The 18,432-nt window shown below is 52.4% G+C and overlaps 1 protein-coding gene across 1 annotated transcript in view; it reads left to right on the forward strand.

The window, feature by feature from the left end:
- Nucleotides 1–8,049: 8,049 nt before the first annotated feature.
- LOC123786485 (uncharacterized) overlaps nucleotides 8,050–18,432 on the forward strand; it is a 67,991-nt gene continuing 57,608 nt past the window's right edge. Inside the window, exons 1-3 of the mRNA XM_087860550.1 lie at nucleotides 8,050–8,272; nucleotides 8,379–8,610; nucleotides 13,219–13,316. Of these exons, the coding sequence (XP_087716676.1) occupies nucleotides 8,050–8,272; nucleotides 8,379–8,610; nucleotides 13,219–13,316 (553 nt within the window). The remainder of the gene's footprint in view (nucleotides 8,273–8,378; nucleotides 8,611–13,218; nucleotides 13,317–18,432) is intronic.

Below are 18,432 nucleotides of genomic sequence, written 5' to 3' on the forward strand. Positions count from 1 at the left end.
GTCTGGCGTGAATGGCGGCCAGGAGGGGTCAGTGTGGGTGTGTGGAGCAGAGCATGTGAGCAGGAGTGTGTAAGAATAAGTGTGTGCTTGTGAGTGAGAGCAAGCGAGGGTCTGTGTGAGTGTGTGTGCAGGTGTGAGGGGTGCTGTGGTGACAGCCAACAGAGCCCAGGAGGCCCAGGGGCCAGGAAGGCCCCCCCCACCCTGTGCAGGACTTTCCCAAGGCTCTGCCCTCAGCCCAGGAGCTGGGCCCCCCACTCCTGCGTCATCCCCATTCCCCTGGGACAGAGAGGGCCTGTCCCACCTTGGAGGGGACACCCCCACGGGCCCAATGCTGAAGTCACCCCCAGCAGCCCCCTGCAGAGCATCACCCCGTTTCACTGAGGAGGGCGACTGAGGCCCTGGCAGGGTGCGGCTGAAAGGAGGTTCACCCCATCGCCCACCTCCTGCCCGGTGGCAGTGAGGGAGCCACGGGCCTCGGCAAGCCCAGGAAGGCCCAGGGTCGCTGGGCAGGACTTTCTGCAGGCACTGGGTCCTAGGAGGAGCCTGGAGGGATAGCAGGACCCTTGGCCATGGCAGGCAAGCACAGGGACATGACCTTGTCCTGCATGCATGCACGTGTGTGTGTGTAAGTGTGGCTGGGGGGGAGAGTGGGGAACAGGGACCCTCATCTCCTGGCTCAGTCCCATCTTCCTTTTGCTGGTTCTCCCCCAGCACTGACCCACCATCCCCTGAAACCCCGCCCCACCCTACCCTCTGGGATCCCCGTGGGAGTGCTCCTCCCCAGGACCTTGGCTTCACCCCTGCCAGCTCCCCCACCCCGGCTGCCCAACAGGTTGTAGGGAGTTGAAGTGTCCCCCCAAAATTCATGATCCCCCATAACCTCGGAATGTGGCCTTATTCGGGAAAAGCGTGTTTGCAGATGGCATTAGTTAACACGAGGTCATGTGGGAGCAGGGCGGTCACTACTTCTAGGGACTGGTGTCCTTGTAGGAGGGAGGGGGACTCACAGAGACATGGGAGGAGGCCACATGGAGACTGAGGCAGAGACGGAGGGGTGCGGCCACAAGCCAGGGAGGTCTGGGGGCCCCAAAGCTGGACGAAGCAGGAAGCATGCTCCCCCAGAGCCTCACAGGGACCCGCCTCGGGGACACCTTGACTTCAGAGCCTCCAGACTCTGGGAGGGTATTTCCTATTTTCTAAGCCACTTGGTGGTCATTTGTGGTGCAGCCCCAGGACCCAGACACAGGGCTGCCCCCTCCTTCCCTGTCGCCTCCTCACTTCCACCGAGTTCTGGAAAGAGCAAAGCCCCAGTACCTCGGCAGAGGAGGGTTTGTGCAGTGGGGCAGCCCCAGACCCCCACTCAGACCCCCAGCTACAGGTGGCCGCCACCACCCCGGCTCCCCACTCGTGGCGCAGCCCCGGTGTCCCCTGAGTGCTCCAGGGCAGAGACTGAGGCTGGGGAGGGCCACCAGCTCCGGGAGAGGTGCAGGCCACCTCTGATGGGCCACTGGGCTGCAGGACTCCCTGATGGCCTTGCATAACGGAAAGGGACCACGGAATGCTTAGGGGCTCCCTCCCTTACCGCACAGACTTGCCCCACAATCCTGCCTGGGCATCTGCTCCCTGGGGGGCCCTGTCAGTGCTGCCAACGCTGCATTGCTCTCCCCACACTGCAGACGCCAAAACCGAGGCTAGAGCAGAGCGGCCTCTCCTGGCCTGCACCCCAGCCTACCCCCTCCGCTAAGCAGCTCTGGGGCAGGCAGTTCCCCCCAGCTGTGGGCCTGGTTGCCATGGCTTCGGAGGAGAAGAAAGAGGAGAGGATTCCTGAGCTGCATCCAGAAAGACAGGCTCGCCCCCCCCCCTCCTTCCTCACTCCCTTTCTCTGATGTCAAAGTGGCCCTTTGTGTAGCCAGAGGCCCGTGCCACTTCCTCCCCGACGGCCATGGCCAGGAGCAAAGAAGGTCAGAGAGCCCAAGGGGGCCAGGAAATGAGTCAGGGGACCCCAGCCTGGCCAAGACTTCCTAGAGTGAGGGCTCCAGACCCTCCTTCCCACAGCGAAGGGCCGCCAGCAGCTCCCCTACCAGCCGCTGCTCTCTTGCCTCTGTGCCTTCGGCTATGCAGTTCCCTCCATGTGGGCAGCCCTTCCTCACCCTTCACGTCCAGCCCCACTGGGAAACCTCCCCCTGCATTCTGCACCTGCCTCCACCCCCTGTGTCTTCATGGGGCTCTGAGGTCTCCTTTCCACCCGGTGTCCCCAGGGCCGGGATAGGCTGCTGCTCAGTAAATGAGTAGATGTTGCTTCATTGCTGCAATGTCCCCTTCCAGATGAAGAAGGGAAGGAAGGAGGGAGCTGATGAGATGTCAGTCCCCCTGGTTATCCTCCCCCATTTGCACTGGACCCAGCACGTGGGTCCGGCTGTCCTCGTGCTTCCCAGCACAGATCTCCACCCTTTGTGGTCTGTCAGCTTCCTGGCCTATGAGAGTCTCCTTCCTGGGGGAGTGGGTGCTCTCTCCACACCACAGAAGAGTGGGTGCTCAGAGAATGTGTGGGAAGGAAGGAAGGAGGGAAGGAGGGAGGGAGAGAGAGAGGGAGGGAGAGAGGGAGAGAAGGAGGGAGGAAGGAGAGAAGGAGGGAAGGAAGGAAGGAAGGAAGGAAGGAAGGAAGGAAGGAAGGAAGGGAGGGAGGGAGGGAGGAAGAGAGGGAGGAAGGGAGGGAGGGTCGGAGGGAGGAAGGAAGGAAGGAAGGAGGGAGGAAGGAGGGAGGGAGGGAGGAAGGAAGAGAGGGAGGAAGGGAGGGCTGGAAGGAGAAGGAGGAAGGAAGGGAGGGAGGCGGGCGGGAGGAAGGGACCCCAGGTTCTGGTCAGGTTCAGGAGTCTCACCCAACCCGTCCAGGACCAGGAGCTCCGGCAGCCCTGCCTCTGAGCCAGCCTCAGGGTAAGCAGGAGGTGGCAGGAAGGATGAACATTCGTCCAGGTCTCGGCAGCCCCCACAACGACGCGGGCAGCTAGGTTGAGGGGCTAGAGATGAGGGCACAGCGTCAGGGGGCACGGCTGCCGGCCGCAGGCAGACTGACCGGCACCAGCCACCAGGAGCAGGTTATGCTCAGAAGCCCTCACCTGGGGGGCTGGCTGACAGCAGGCGGGCACGCGGCGGAGGGCCCCGAGTGGTCCCCTTGAGGGCGAGTCCTGCATGCTGGGCTCCAGGCCCAAGGTGGGGAGAAACCAGTCCAACTTTCCACTGAAAATAAATACCCCAGCAGCCCTCTGTGGGTAGGGAGGAGGGCTGGCTGTGTGAATGGCTTGCTTCCATGATTATCTGAATTTTTACCAAGAGCATAGATTATATACATATTTGTTGAAGAAAAGAAAATAAATATCTGATGACCCCAAGGCCTCTGCCTTCCCTGGAAACTTCTACACTGCTGGGCAGTTGTGACAAAGCCCCAGAAGATCTGTCTTCCACAGGCCCTCAACCCACCTTGGGAACATGTCCTATGGGCTAGACCCCTCACCCAAAGGTGGCCATGCATTTTTTTATCATTTTGCTTCTTCATTCCTTCACTACTCTGTGTCAGGCCCATGTCCCCTGAAAGCTGCCAGTCTAACAGGGAGACAGGTACGAGGACCACATACCCACCATGCCACCGAAGAATGTGGTGTAGAAGTATAGCTGTGGGAGTAGTCAAGGAGGGCTTCACAGAGGAGGTGACCTTTGAATGGGGCCTTGAAGAGCGAGTAAGAGTTTGTCAGAAGGAAAGCGGGTAGGGGAAGGACGTTCCAGGCAGCAAGGAGAGTGTGAGCTCCAATGTGGATGTGACCGAGGTGCCAGGAGGAGTCTGGGGCAAAAGGGACACGAGTGTGGGGCAGGGTGGTTAGCAAGAGATCAGGCTGGATGGGTGTGGAAACCAAAATCACAAAATGCCTAGATGCTGGGCAAGGGGCTTGCAGATTTTCCTTTGGGCCAATGACTGTGAACTTGCTCACCAAGGACACAGCTTTGGGTTTTGGGTTTTTTTTTTTTTTTTAAGATTTTATTTATTTGTCGGAGAGAAAGAGAGCACAAGCAGGGGGAGCAGCAGGCAGAGGGAGAGGGAGAGGCAGGCTCCCTGTGGAACAAGGAGCCTGATGTGGGACTCGATCCCAGGACTTTGGGATCGTGACCTGAGCCGAAGGCAGACGTTTAGCCGGCTGGGCCACCCAGGCGCCCCTGGGCTCTGGATTCTGACCCACAGGCCACGGTTGGAAGTTCCCAGCTGGTTCTGACCAACTCCCGGGGTTGGTGTCCACTGCTGTAGCTGGGGTCATTGCAAATGTGAGAGTGACAGGATCCGGCTAAAGGCTTGGGAGGACAGTGATCTGCCTGAGGCCCCAGGGATAAGGGGCAGAGCCGGCCTCCAGCCCAAGTCACTCTGACCCCAAGACCACCCCTGCTGTCTGTCAGCGTGGGCTGGGGCCTCGTGCTCCCTTTGCTCATGTGCTCAGGGGCTTCCAGGGTCTGGCCCTGCTGCGCTCAGGGACACAAAGGTACCAAGTCATGTTTCAGGCGCTTTGTCTCCAGAAGGGAGCATGAAGCTGTCCTCCGAGCTCCCACTCCCAGCCCCTTCCAGCGGCAGCTCCTGACTTCCTTTCCCTCTCCACACAGCATGGGGTGTCCTCGGAGGCTACCCTGAAAGAGCAGACTTTGGCATGAGACAGACCCGAGTTCACGTCCAGGCTGTACCTGGAGGGGACAGGAGGGTCTCAGGCAAGCACGTGCTCCTCCAAGCTTAGCATCCTCACCTGTAAGCAGGGGTGGAGGGTGGGGAGAGAAAGCATCCCTCAGGGGATGGGGGAAGAGCTTCAGCACAAGGACCTGGGCTCGGGGCCAGGTGCGGAGCCGACCCTGAGCAAAGCTCACTCCCTTCCGGCTGCCTGCAGGTGCGCCCGGGCTCCACACCTGCCTCAGCCTACCTATTTGGAGCAGGATCATGGGGGAGTTTCCACGCGGAAGAGCTGTGTCTGCTGCCAGCTAGGGTGCAAGGGAATTACACTCAGGTTGCAGACGTGTTCTCTGATGACTTCATGAGCGAGGCATGCTTGGGCAGAAAGGTCTCTATTCTCTGAGGCCGGGGACTGTAAAGCTGCAAGACTCTGAGGACTGACCCTGAGCAGTGGTGTTCAGTCCCCTTGGGTGCTGAATACGTTTTGCCAGCAACGCCTTGTGTGGGTGCCCAGTCTATACAACGGATAAAAACTGGGCCACTCTGCTTGAAGAGGGGGTGTGGAAGGCGGTCCTGGGGAAAGGTCCAGGGTCCCATTTTCCCTGTAGCCCTGGATCCTGGGGAGATGGGGTTGGAGCTGCTCCTGGCTGTGGATCGGGGTAGCTGGGGAGCAGAGCACTGTGGACAGAGTCCAGCAGCCGATATTTACCAGCTGGTATGAAAGGACTTCTGTATCCTCAAAACCGCATGCTGGTGCCAGTGTGGCTGGGCCAGGGAGCTCATGTTTCACAGCAAGAAGTCAGTCTATACAACAACAATGATCATATGTCTTTGTGAAAAATCATAATGATGTCAACCTTTTAATGTCCCCACGGTCTCTTCTCTTAAACTTGAAGGGATGTTTTATTGAAAACCTCTCTTGTCTAGAAGAACTATTCATATGAATCCAGCAATTCCATTAGCTTCCCTTTCTTTTTCCTTTGTTAAATTCAAGTACAATTACATAAAAATAGTACCAATATATGATTCTTCTGGTTTTGTAAGTCTTTCTACCTATCTGTTCCTCACCCATCCTTCTGTTTGTGTATTTGCATGTAAGTCCCCCGAAATGATGTTCACCTAATGCCAGTGGTTATTTCTGGCAGGTGGGACTGGGGCTGGGTTCTCAATTCCATCTTGGGGATTTTTGGCATGTTGAGAATTCTTTGTTATGAGCAGGTAGCACTTTTATTTTGTTTTAATGGTTTTTTTCTTAAAAAGTAAGATGGAAAGAAAGCATTAAGATCATTAACCAGAATTCATTCTGGAAACTGAGTACTGAGTACTAAAGCCAGTGATGACTGCTATTTTTCTTTTTAATTTCTAAAATCAAGGGAAAACTATTTTACTTTTAAAATGAGGGGAAAGGACATTGTGGAGATCGTGAATCAAAAGCGGCTGGCAATGATCTATTCATCGACAAATATTTATTGAACAACTTAATGCCAGGGTCCCATGTTTCCCGTTCTCTTATAACTTCAGGTTTTCAGTCCCCGCATTCTGTAAAACCTTTTCTATCACACAGTCCCTGTAATTCTTATAGGCTGCCACTAGGTGGCAGTATGCACACCCGTATTCTGGGTGGCGCTGTGCTGCGCTGCTCAAGTCAGGTAAGATTTCAGTTCAAGACACCTATTACTGCTTTGTAAGTTCTCATTGGCAGAATTATGTCATATATATCGATATGTATATATCGATATATACCTATATAGCTACATCTGTGTCTATATCTATATCTAAAATCTGCAGTATCTATATACATATACAGATATATTTTAGGATTGGGAACATTACAATTAAGGGTGCTCGACTACTTGTCTTCCTCAAATAAACACTCCAGACACAAGTCAAACAAGAGACTAAAGCAAACAAACACGATACTTCTGCACACGAGACAGGGTGGCCTAGAGGCCAAGCACCCCAGCTTTGGAAGCCAACAGATAGGAGTCCAAATCCTGGATTCATCCATCATTTGCTTCATCACCTTAGTCAAATTACTTGAGCTCCTTTGGCCTCAGTGTCCTTGTTTCAGTGTTCGGGATCTAATGGAGTCTGAATCACGGGGTTGTTCTGAGAGTTAAGTGAAATGGGGTAGGGAAAGAAATGAGGATCTAGCTGTTAGTATTCCTGCAGTCATTTCCACCTAGAAAACTCCTACTCATACCTGAAGACCCAGCTCAAAGGTCTCCTCCTCGGTGAAGCCCCTGCTAACTTTCTAGCAGGGAGTGAGACACTCCAGAGGGAGGAGAGTTCCAGCTGGAGCAAACTCTGGGGACCAAGGCCCTGGGGCTCACATTCAGAGACACATTTCCTTGGAAACTTGGAGTTAAAAAAATTCTACAAATAACCGTAACACATTTCATTAAAGAACAACAAAAACATATATAGTAAAACTCTTGCTACGCAAAATTGTTTTATTTTACCTGCTTCTGTTACAACTAGAGTCAAATGATACCTTCTGAGGACAGAACGGTGGGTTACCTTTTTGGGCTTCAGGAGTTCACCTTTGAAAAGGAGTGTGGCCCTAACCTGCCTCCTGGCTTGTGGTGAGGATCAAAGTGACACCATAAAGATGAAAGTTGCCCTGCCTCTGGTTTCATTTCCTACCGCAAGGTTGTCATTTTTTTTTTTTTTAAAGAACACAAATCAGGTATTACTTCCTGCTTGAAACCCTCCCCAGGCTCCCTGCGGCCTAAAGAACAAAGGCCAGGCTCCTAAGGATGCCTGAAGAAGCCCCTGGACGAGTGCATTTTTGCCCCTTCCACTCGGTGTCCTGGGTCTGCTCAGCTGCCCTTGGCTGGTGACTCCCAGATCCCCGGGGTCCTCCTCTTCTGTCTCCAGCCCCGAGACCAGCGCGCAGGCCCCACATCTGTCTACCTCCAGCCGCCTCCCACAGCCTCTTTCAGGCCGTCTTCCAGGTTCCAATCTAAGTACAGCCCAGCTGATGCCACGGAACACACCCCTGAGCCTCACTCTCCTGTGTGCAGAGGGGCCCGGGACACCTAACTCCTCGGGGTGGGCAGGAAGTCTGGCGAAGACACGCGCGAGGACTCGGGCCAGGCCCCGGCCCACTGCGGGGCGCGACTGCGCGGGTTCCGGCCCTGGGGCTGGGCTGCAGGGCGGCGGGCTAGGGCGGCCCTGCAAAGGGGCCGCGTCCGGGCTGCGGGGGGCAGGGCAGCGGGTGGGAGGGCTTCCCCGAGATCGGTCCAACCCCGCCGGCCCAGAGTGCCGCCGGTGGGAGCCCCGGGACCTCAGTTCGGCGGGCCGCCCCTCCCGGCCCCCGCCGAGGCTTCCCCGGACTCGGCCACCACATGCGCGCTCAGTCCCTCGCAGTCCTGAATGCCCGGCGCGACTGTCCGGCGCGGTCTCGGGAGCGTAGCCCTGTGGCTTGCTGGGCATGCGCGGAGCGCCGGGCGCTTGCCCGGTCCTGGGGGGGGGGGCGGAAGCTCGGCGCGGGGACGCGGCCGGGCGCGCGCCGTGGCGGTGAAGCCCGCCTCAGCCGGTCGCCGCGCATGCGCGACCTGCGCCGACGCAGCACGCCCTGAGGGCGCAATCCCGCCGCCGCCGCCGCCGCCGCCGCCGCCGCCGCCGCCGCCGCCGCCGCCGCCGCCGCCGCCGCCGCCGCCGCCGCCGCCGCCAGCCCGCCGCCGCCGCCGCCAGCCCGCCGCCGCCGCCGCCAGCCCGCCGCCGCCGCCGCCAGCCCGCCGCCGCCGCCAGCCCGCCGCCGCCGCCTCCGCCGCCAGTCCGCCGCCGCCGCCGCAGGGACCGCTGTGCGCCCGCGGCGTGAGGCGTGGGAGGGAGCACCGCCTGTCGGTTCGCGGCGCCGCCTCGGAGTGGTCTGCCCTCGCCTCCCGGCGCCCCGCGCGGTCCGAGTGAGTGCGGGCCTGGGGAGGGGGCCGGGACGCGGGCGGGCGGGCGGGCTCCTGGAGCTGGGGGTTGGCAGGGCCTAGCGGGGCCAACCAGCCGGTCCGCAGGGCGGATATGGCGGAGACGGGCCCCTCCCGCGCGGGGCTCCGGAGGCCGAGGATGTGGGGAGGCCGGAGAAGTGGGGAGGACGAGGGAGGGGCCCCGGGAGGACGGCGCTGTGGGGAGGACCGGAGCGCGGGCGGGTCGGGAGATGTGGGGCGGACTGGGGGGTCTCCGGGAGGACGGGGGGGACACGAGAGGCCAGGGAAGGGGGACGAGGGGGCGGGTTCTGGGAGAACGGCGCTGGGTGGAGGAGGGACTTGTGGGGAGGTGGGTGGGCTCTGGCAGGCCTGGGGACGAGGGGAGGCCGGGGGCTCGGGTAAACGGGGAGGTTTGGGGGACATGAGAAGTCCTGGGGGGGTTCGTGAAAGATGGGGAGGTTGGTGGATTCGGGGGTCTCGGAGAGACGGAGGGGCTCGAGGCCGGAGCGCACAGGGAGGCCGGGGGCTTGGGGAGGCCAGCAGGCTTCCTTGGGAGCCGGCCAATTGCCTCAAAAACAAAAGGGGGGAGAGAGGAAGGAGGAGGAAGAGGGAAATCCTTGGGGACCTGGAGGGGGGGCGGGGGAATAGCCCTGACCCGATATGGGGACTCACTGGCCCTCAGGGAAGGGCGGGCTTCGCATCCGGGTCCGCGCGGGCTCCTTCCCCGCAGCTGGCGCGCAACTTGCTGTGGCCCTGTGGTTTTCGGGGCGAAAGCCCTGGAGACCTCGTTGATTCATTGTGCCTCCAAGTTTACCTCTTCCCAACCCAGCCCCCAGCTCTGCTTCTGGCTTAGGTGGAATAAGGACTTGCTGTTTCTTTCTCTCTCCTTTCCTTTCTTTTCTCAGGAGGAGGAGTGTGTGTGTGTGTGTGTGTGTGTGTGTGTGTGTGTGTGTGTGTTACTTGGTTTTATTTAATTGGAGGATTTAGCTTAATGCACTAAGGGTAAAAAGAAATTTTTTTTAAGTCATTTCAACAGTGTCTCATTCTTGCATAGTTAGCCTGCAGCTGGGTTTTTGGCAGTGAGACTAAGATAATAGTAATGTAGTAATTATGGGAACTGGTTGAAATACATTCAAGCTGAAGGCGGTGTAAGGATTTGGGGATCTGTACTTAAGACGACCAACGCTGGGATTCTTAGGTAGAATGTTGGGATTTTCTCTTCTTCAAAAGGAGTAATTCTAAAGTACTAGAAAGCAGGTGTCCTGATACCCAAGCCGGCACTCTTTTCATATTACGCAATGCGTACAATGTCAAGCAAGTGTCATCAGGTCTTGGGTTCCATATCCATTAGTGATAGCCAGACTATTAAAGTTCTGTAAGCCCCTGGTGAACTTTTCATCTTTTGGGGAGAATGAGGATATAGGAGAAATATTTGTTTTCTCAGGTGTGAAAAAAAGTTGTAACTCTTTAAAGGCAAGCAAGGCCCATATGTCTTTGAATTTTAGTTCTCCGGAAGGATAGCAGGTATGTGTAGTAGATACTCAGTAACCAAATAAATGCAAAAAAATAAAAAAAAAACCTTTGCTTTTGTGTATACCCTTGTAGCAGGCGTTGTACTGGACTCTGCAGGGTGATAACTGGATGAGAAATGATCCTCTCCAAAGGTCTTTGCAGCCGAGGGAGGGAGACAGAGAAGTCGGTCAGTGATGATGGTACAGTGGGTAAGTCCTGTGATAGAGGTGCGCCCAGGGCATTATGACGGGTACTCATCTTTCTTCAGTCCCCCACATTCTTAACCCTTTTTATACGTATTGTTATTTCCCCCCTACCCCAGACCTATTTTCCCATACCTTCCAGTAGCCTCTCAGTAATTTTTCTTCATGGTCATACAGACGCATCTCTTCTTCACATTTGATTTCTGGCAGACAGTTTCCTGGAGATCTCCGTTCTCTTCTTTTCTGAGCTGCTTGCTCCTTCGGTCTTTTCTTGTTCCTTTGTTCTCATCGTTTGGCTTTTGTCCAGAGTTGGATTTTATGTTTGTGGCAACTCTTGTCTTTGTCTTTCTTCACTGACTTCTTCCTTTTGGTGGCGTTAATTACTTTAAAAAGATAGTACAGTGTTTTTGGACAAGTTGAAGACAGCCTTCAGCATTCCCTCCTCTTGAGCAACACTGCTCCGGCTTGGACTTGTTTCCCTCTCTCCTGGTGCACAGCCACCATTCTGGAATCTCCCTTCATCGTCGTCCTGGGGATTCCCTTATCCCTTCTAATGGAAGCTCACGCCTTGCTCATTTTTTGTTGATGCTCGTGTTTTGGTGGAAGACTTTCTCCAGGGGCTTTCTGACATAGGATGCTTAGGAGGCAAACCTTTTGGGACCATGCATGATTGAAACTTGATTGATGGTTTCGCTGGGTATAGAGTTCTGTATTGGAATTCATTTTTGTTCATAAATTCAAAGATTGCTCCATTGCCTTCTTGTTTTCATGTTACTGTTTTAGAATTCAGAAGCTATTCTCATTTTTCCTTCGTATGTAACTTTTCCCCCCTCCCATCTTTAGAAGCTTGTAGGAGTTTTACAATTTGTCCAAGTCTTTTGAAATGTCGTGATGGTGTACCTTGTGTGGTCGGTTTTCATCCACTGTGCTGCATATTCAGCGGGTCCCTTCATTCTGGTAACTGGGAGTTTTCAGTTCTGGGAATACTCTTTGGCATTACTGTGCTGAGGTTTTCGCCCTTGCTTTTCCTTATTTTGTTTTTCTGGAAGTCTTATTATCCAGAACTTGGCTGTCCTGGGCAAAGGTTGTAATTATCTTAATACCCTTTTCTTCTTCTTCTTCTTCCTTCCTTTGCTCCTCCTTTTCTGCCTTTTTTTGGGGGCGGGGGTGTCTCTTTATTCTCTGTTCAGGGAGATGACTTGAGTTTGACTTAACCTTTTCTTTAGTTTATTATTTCTGATTTCAGAAAGGTTCTTTAGATTTCCAAGAGCTCTTTTTCTATTTTTCTAGAAGAACATCCTGTTTTTCTTTCTTGATTGCAGTGTTGTCTTACCTTTATATTATTGATAGTTTGTATAGTCTCTGTTTCTTTTAGGTTGTTTCCTTCCTTCTCCTGTCTGACGTGGTGGGGCCCTTTGACTATTACATCAGGGTATTCTGGGTGGGCCATGTGTTGGGGGTCCCCAGGGTTAGTATCTTTAGATCTGTCTTTTGGAGCTGATCAGATTCCCCAGAAATATTCTCCAGTCTCTTTCCGGCACAATTCTGACTTCAGAATCTGGAAGCCAGCGGTCTGTTGTAGGAGAGCTGGAGAATTCACTGTTCACTGTATATACGGTCATTAAGTCCAGCTCTGTTCAGTGCAGCTGGGCAGGGTGACTTCAGTCTATAGATGCCTCTACTTTTCCGGGGAATGCCCCCTCCCATCTTCTTTCAGAGTGAGGGGGCGTCACGTTGTGCCCGGCGTTGAGGTTCTGGTTTCAGCTTCCATGGCCTTCCCCGGCTCCTCTGTATTTGGGGCTATGCCTTCTTTACCCCCGTTCTGTCTACACTGCTGCTGCCACTTCTGGTCTTCTAGGACACTGCTGTGCAAGTGGAAGTGGTTTCCGTGTGTTCCACTGCTGAATTAGGACCTGGCTTTCTTGGGCCTGCTGCCTCATTTACTCTACTTCAGTCTTTTATAGTTTCTGTCTCCTCCAGGTTTCTTCTTTTTACTTTTTTGTTTGGGTCTCAATCTTCCATGTTAGAAGATTTCCCCAGTACTTCAAAAATCTTGGCTTTTTTCTCCTTTCAGTTCTCCCTGTGCTGTTTCAAACATTTTTTAAAAAGATTTTATTTATTTACTTATTTGAGGGAGTGAGTGTATGCACAGGAGAGAGAGCAGAGAGCACAAACGGGGAGGGGCAGAGGAAGAGAGAGAAGCAGACTCCCTGTTGAGCAGGGAGCCTGACCTGGGGCTCCATCCCTGGACCCTGGGATCATGACCTGAGCTGAAGGCAGATGCTTAACAGACTGAGCCACCCAGGCGCCCCTGTTTAGAACATTTTTAAAAAATATCTCTTTAGTATAGTTTTGATGGAAGGCAGTGGAACAGATGTCTATACTCTGTCATTGTATCGTGCACTTATTAGCCAACCACACCCTGTTAATTTATGATTTTTGATATGTTTGAATAGTTTCCAGTTGCTTCACATGTATTTCTTTTCTTTTTTTTTTTTTTTTAAGATTTTGTTTATTTATTTGACAGAGAGAGATACCAGTGAGAGAGGAGACACAGGAAGGGGGAGTGGGAGAGGAAGAAGCAGGCTCCCAGCGTAGGAGCCTGATGTGGGGCTCGATCCCAGGACTCTGGGATCACGCCCTGAGCCGAAGGCACACACTTAACGACTGAGCCACCCAGGCGCTCCTTCCTGTGTGTTTCTTAAGTAGAAATAGGTTTGAAGACAGGGACGTGGTGCCCTCTTCTCACCCCTCATCCCAGGCATTGCCCAGTAGGCTTGCGTGGGAGGTGATGGAACTGGCTGAGGGGTGAGTTCACTAGAGCTTCAAGAAGTGAAAGGAAGGGGGTTTTAATGCGCATGTTGTCTCTCCTTGTCAGGTTCTCTGAGGACTATGGAAAGAGGAAAGAGAAACCGGGAGCATTTCCTTTAAACCCACGTTTGATTTCTTCACAGAGTTACCGTGGCCTTCAGAACTGTGAGTATAATTCTCTTGCTACATTTGTGTTTTGGTTTTTCCTTTTGTTTTGATTTTTCTTTCATCTGTCTTAAGGTTTCTTTGATGTATACTAGAAACAAATAAAAGCTAGTTGATTTTGCAGAGTAGGTGAGGGAAGAAATATTAGTTGTTTAGTGCCTTTTATGTGTGGAGAGAGGCAGGAGGGTGACAGTGCTGTCCCTGATAGTTGTGACAGTAGCAGCATGTGCCCTAGAAGAGTGCCCCAACAGGGTCAGCCCTGGGCCATCCAGCTCCTCAGTGAGTCTCTGGCAGTAATCCCCTGAATGAGGCTACCCTTCGCCCCTGTTTCACATTTGCATAACTGAAACAGAGGTTAAAGGTTACTAAGTTAGTAAAAAGCAAAGCTGGGATTCAGACTCAGTCTGGCTTTGGAGCCTGTGCTTTTTACTCGTGTTTTATTCTTACGGGCTCTGGATTCAGATGTTGGCTTGGCTGCTTACTTACTAACTCTTTACTAACTACCGAAACCTAGCTCTCTCTCCATGCCAACTCTTCACTGACTACTTAAACCTAGCTCTTTCCTCTGACAAAGGGTGCTCTCCCAGGGTTGTGGTGGATGTCATAAGAAATGTGAAATGTGCTCAGCTTTCACAAATGTTAGCAATTGCTATTCGGTGGCAGTTCCCCCACTTTAATGAGAGGAAAACTAAGCCCCAGAGATTGGGTTATTTGTGATTTGTTAATTTGTAACCTTGGCACTTGTGCTGCACTCCACAGTTGGGAGGTTATAGAATTGAGATTCTATTCCAGTTTGTCTTATTTCCAAAGACTGCTCTTTCTGGTAGGCCTAGTGGTAAATCGAGGACAGACCGTTGATAGAAGATTCATCAATCTGTCTTGTGGTATTAGCATTGGTAAGATTTTAGCAATACATTGCTTTGGTGTAAAAGCCCCATAAACTTAGACTTCATGGATTCAGAATTCAGAATCATTTATAATTACGTTGAATTTGACTTTGGCAAGTGTCTTTGTCTTAGATGTCCAAGGGGCAGAACCCTGGATTGTTTTTCCATTTCCTTCTGGGGTCAGTTCACTTTCCTCCTTTGTTCTCCTTTCTCCCCCAAACCCACTTTTGTTTCTGCCAGGATTAGGTATTAGGGAAGGGAAGGAAAATTGTGTCACGAAGTTTCAGTTTCCAAGTAAGGCCTGGAAGTCTTGCTCCTTTTCTCTGATTCCTTCTACCCTTTCTTGGCTATGAGAGGCACCTGTTCTGTGTGCTGTGCCAGGTGTGACTCTGCTGTCTTTTGGAGAAGGCCATGCCCAGCTGTTTACATCCCTTGTCTCCTCCCCACCCTCCCTGCACATTTCGATGTTTCTTCCTGTAACAGTGGGCTATATTTATTGGGTACAAGTCTGTTTCTGCATCTTTAAGGGCAAAGATTTTGTTATTTCGTTTCTGCATGTTTTCTGCTTGACCCATGGGTAGTTTTCACTAAACGCTGGATGAAGTATTGTTCAATGCTTGCCACAAAATAAGTTCTCTTTTCTTAGTGGATCCAAACAAGAGGGAGAATATCAAGTATAACTTTTCATCAGCATTAGCTATTAAAAATCGTTCGTCATGGTAGAGCCCAAGACAGTTTCATATTTAGCAGAAATTACACAAAATTTTTCTTCTTAATGTGATGTGCAGCGGAACGAAGGCCTGACAGGGAACTGAGAGCCCGTTCTTGGCTCACTGGAACTTTGAGCACCGGGATATAATCTGCTGCTTCTAGTTTGGCCCTCCCCTCCCCTCCCCCCCGTTTGAAAATATGTAAACCCAGGAAAAATACCTTATAACCAGTGTTTCTATAATTGTTTCCCCCAATTCTGGACAACTGGTGAGGCCACACGAGTAAGCCTGGCTTTGTACAGCATCGACTTAATGGTGTTCCTCTGAGATCTGGGTCCCTTGATGTACCTGAGTGCCCTGGTCCACTTGAGCCCCTGCAGGATGGATCAGGTTCTTGGTTCTTGATTTGTTTTGGGGTGTTGCATTCTTAAGGCAGAACTTGGGATGGAGGTGTTTTACAATCAGAATTCTAGGAAAGCAAAGCAAAGTTTTGGAGGAGTTGAATTGCTGGGATATGTATGGAGATTATTTTCAGGGTTAATGGGGTGTGGGGAGGCAGGAGACAGAAAGGAAGGTTGCCCGGAGACCCATCTGAAACCCCCCATTTGGTGAATAAAGATAGGTTATTTAGCGTCAGGGCAGCTGAGAACAATCGACATAGATTGAACTGTGAGGTTCTGGGGCTGTTTGTCCAAACAAAGAGTTGCTAGGGTAAGGCGGTGCTGGCTGTCGGCTCCGGAGGGCAGCTGTCCCTCCCTCAGTGTTGAGCCCTGAGATTCGGCTGAGGTCTGAAAGGCTAGTGTGTTGGGAATAGACTCTGGTGGTGGGGGTTGGAGGGTGGGGGAGAGTAGAGGACAACCAGGAGGTTGTCGGCACGCTGTTCAGGGAACCAGGTGAGCAGCAGCGGAGGCTGGGATTGGAGCAGGAAAACTGGAGGTGGTGAGAAGCAGTTGGGCCTTGGATGTATTTCAAAGGTAGAAGCAGTAGGATTTGCTGACAGATTGGATAAGGGGTGTGAGGACAAAGGGAGGAGTTGAGTTGACTAGAAGGCTCTTGTCCTGGGCAACTAGATGGGGGGAAGGCTGTGGGTGGAACTTGGTTTAGAGGGTCAGATGGGGAGCTCACTGTAGGCATTTTAAGTTTGTGATTCTGTTCGGGATCCAAGTAGAGATGTCATGTAGGCAGTTGTAAATAGGCATTTGGAGCTTGGCAGAGAAGTCTGAGCTGGAAGTGGCCATGAAAACGCAGTGACGGTCTGTGGTCACCGAGGGAGTGAGCACAGAGAAGACAAGCAAGCCTGAGCCTCGGGTCACTCTGCCATCGAGTGCTCAAGGACGAGCATGAGCAGTGTTTGGCACAGAGCAGGTGTGAAGAAGACCACAAGCACTGGCACCATGGGAAGAAGGGAAGAAGTGTCCAGGAGGAGGATGTGATCAACTCTCTGAAGTGTCAGGAAAGGTCATGATGAGGACTGAGGTTTGGCCTTCGGGTGTGGCGACTTGGAGGACACTCTGGCAAGTGCTCGGCGCAGTGTGGGGGCGTGGTCAGAATGAAAGCCCGCCTGGACGGTGGTGTGAAGGGGGAGAGGGTAGTGAGACAGATTGCATCTGGGTGACGTAGGTCCAGGGTGTACGGTCATCCTCACACTTACTCACCGTCTGGGTGCTGAGCAACGCAGCCGGGTCCCTGAGGTCCGTGGTGGTGTTTTCATGTCACGGGCGAGGAAAGGTCAGGTTCAGAGCTTACAGTAGCTTTCTCAAGAGTACGGAGCCGGCAGGCTGACGCCAGGTCTCAGGCCATGCACGCTGTCCTCAGCTGCCCTGCATCCTGAGGGCGGAGAGACACTGTTGAAGGGGGAAAGGGGTAGCGTGGTTGAAAAGTTGTAGGAAAACGCTTATGTCCTGCTGGAAGTGCTTCTGTTAGAGATTCTGTTTCTTTTTCTTACTTAGAAATTTCACTTCTATCAGAGGGTGGTACGTGCATGTGTTCAAAAGTAAAACAGTGTTGAATGGTTCTGTCCTGCCCTCCACCATCCGCCTCCCAGAGCTGCCTGGAATCCTGCTTATCTGTTTCTTGTAGCATTTCTGTCCACGGTTCCCAGCAATATCTATGTAGAGGCAGGGCCATCGATGCGTCACTTTTAGAAAAAGTTACATTTTGAACTCCCATCTTTCCCCACATAGTTGTAGCACAATTTTTGTTTAGAGCCATAATTTGGTGAATTGTTTTGACTTTGTTAATGTTGCTCACTACTGAGCTGGTTAATGTAGCATGATTATATTCCCTTTTAGTTCCACTTTTTGTTTTCCTGTTTTCTTGAGCTTAACAATTGCCACTTTTTTTTTCTGTTTGCTTGATATTTTTTTTTTTTTAAAGATTTTATTTATTTATTTGACAGAGATAGACAGCCAGCAAGAGAGGGAACACAAGCAGGGGGAGTGGGAGAGGAAGAAGCAGGCTCATAACGGAGGAGCCTGATGTGGGGCTCGATCCCACAATGCCGGGATCACGCCCTGAGCTGAAGGCAGACGCTTAACGACTGCGCCACCCAGGCGCCCCTGTTTGCTTGATATTCTTAAGAGTTCTCACTCTCCCTGACAGTAAGGCCTCTTAATAAAATTTGCCATCTGCTCATGTGTATTCCTTCTGTCTTCACCCCCAGGAACATCTGTTTTCTTGCATGCTGGACAGGTTACTCTCCCATGGTAGCAGGGTTGAGGTGCGTAGGGCAGATTCTGCAGGAGCAGGCGAGACCAGGTAGAGAATCCTGATGGGGAAGACCGTGATGGGGAGCTCAGAGGGAGGGGGACGGTGTCCTCCTGATGGAGCAGGTCCGGGCATGGTGAGTGGGGCTGGCGGTAGTTGGGGAAAGGCATTCCAGGTGGAGAAGGTGAGAAAAAGCAGAGCGGGACGAGATCGGTTACTTTTTGTTAACCTACAAAGCCTGTATTGTGGTGCCTCGCTAGGTGGTACATGTTAACTTAGTTACTGACTCTTCCTTTAAGACCTTTAAATAGATTTCCATGGAAAATGTGACATTCAGATCGTTAAACGTCGTAAATTTTTTATTTTTTGAAAGATTTTATTTTTTAAGTAATCTGTACACCCAGTGTGGGGCTCAAACTTACAACCCCGAGGTCAAGAGTCGTATACTCTACTGACTGAGCCAGCCAGGGGCCCGTGTCAAAAATTTTAATATTTTCTTAAAACCTGCGCATAGGATATATCAAGACACTTAAATCCAAGAGATCATCTTAAACTGAGGCGGGATTATAGGAAATAAAGTCCGTAAGTGCCTTTCAGGACTGCCAACTCCAGGGCACCTTTTATGTAAATGTGCTGCACCTTTTATGTGGGTGCCTGGCTATTCTCCTGGACGGTCAGGAGCCTGTGTTTAGTTCAGTGGGTCCGCCGTGTCCAAATGTTACCTGCTTCCTGAAGCTTCTGCTTTATGCTCCAGGCTTTGCGCAGGACACCCTTTATCTTGCCAATAGTAGTTACGTTTGTGATTCAGGAATT

The sequence above is a fragment of the Ursus americanus genome, unplaced genomic scaffold (genome assembly GCF_024610735.1).
Source record: "Ursus americanus isolate L20-20 unplaced genomic scaffold, mUrsAme1.1.p SCAF_68, whole genome shotgun sequence".
In the NCBI taxonomy this organism is placed as follows: domain Eukaryota; kingdom Metazoa; phylum Chordata; class Mammalia; order Carnivora; family Ursidae; genus Ursus; species Ursus americanus.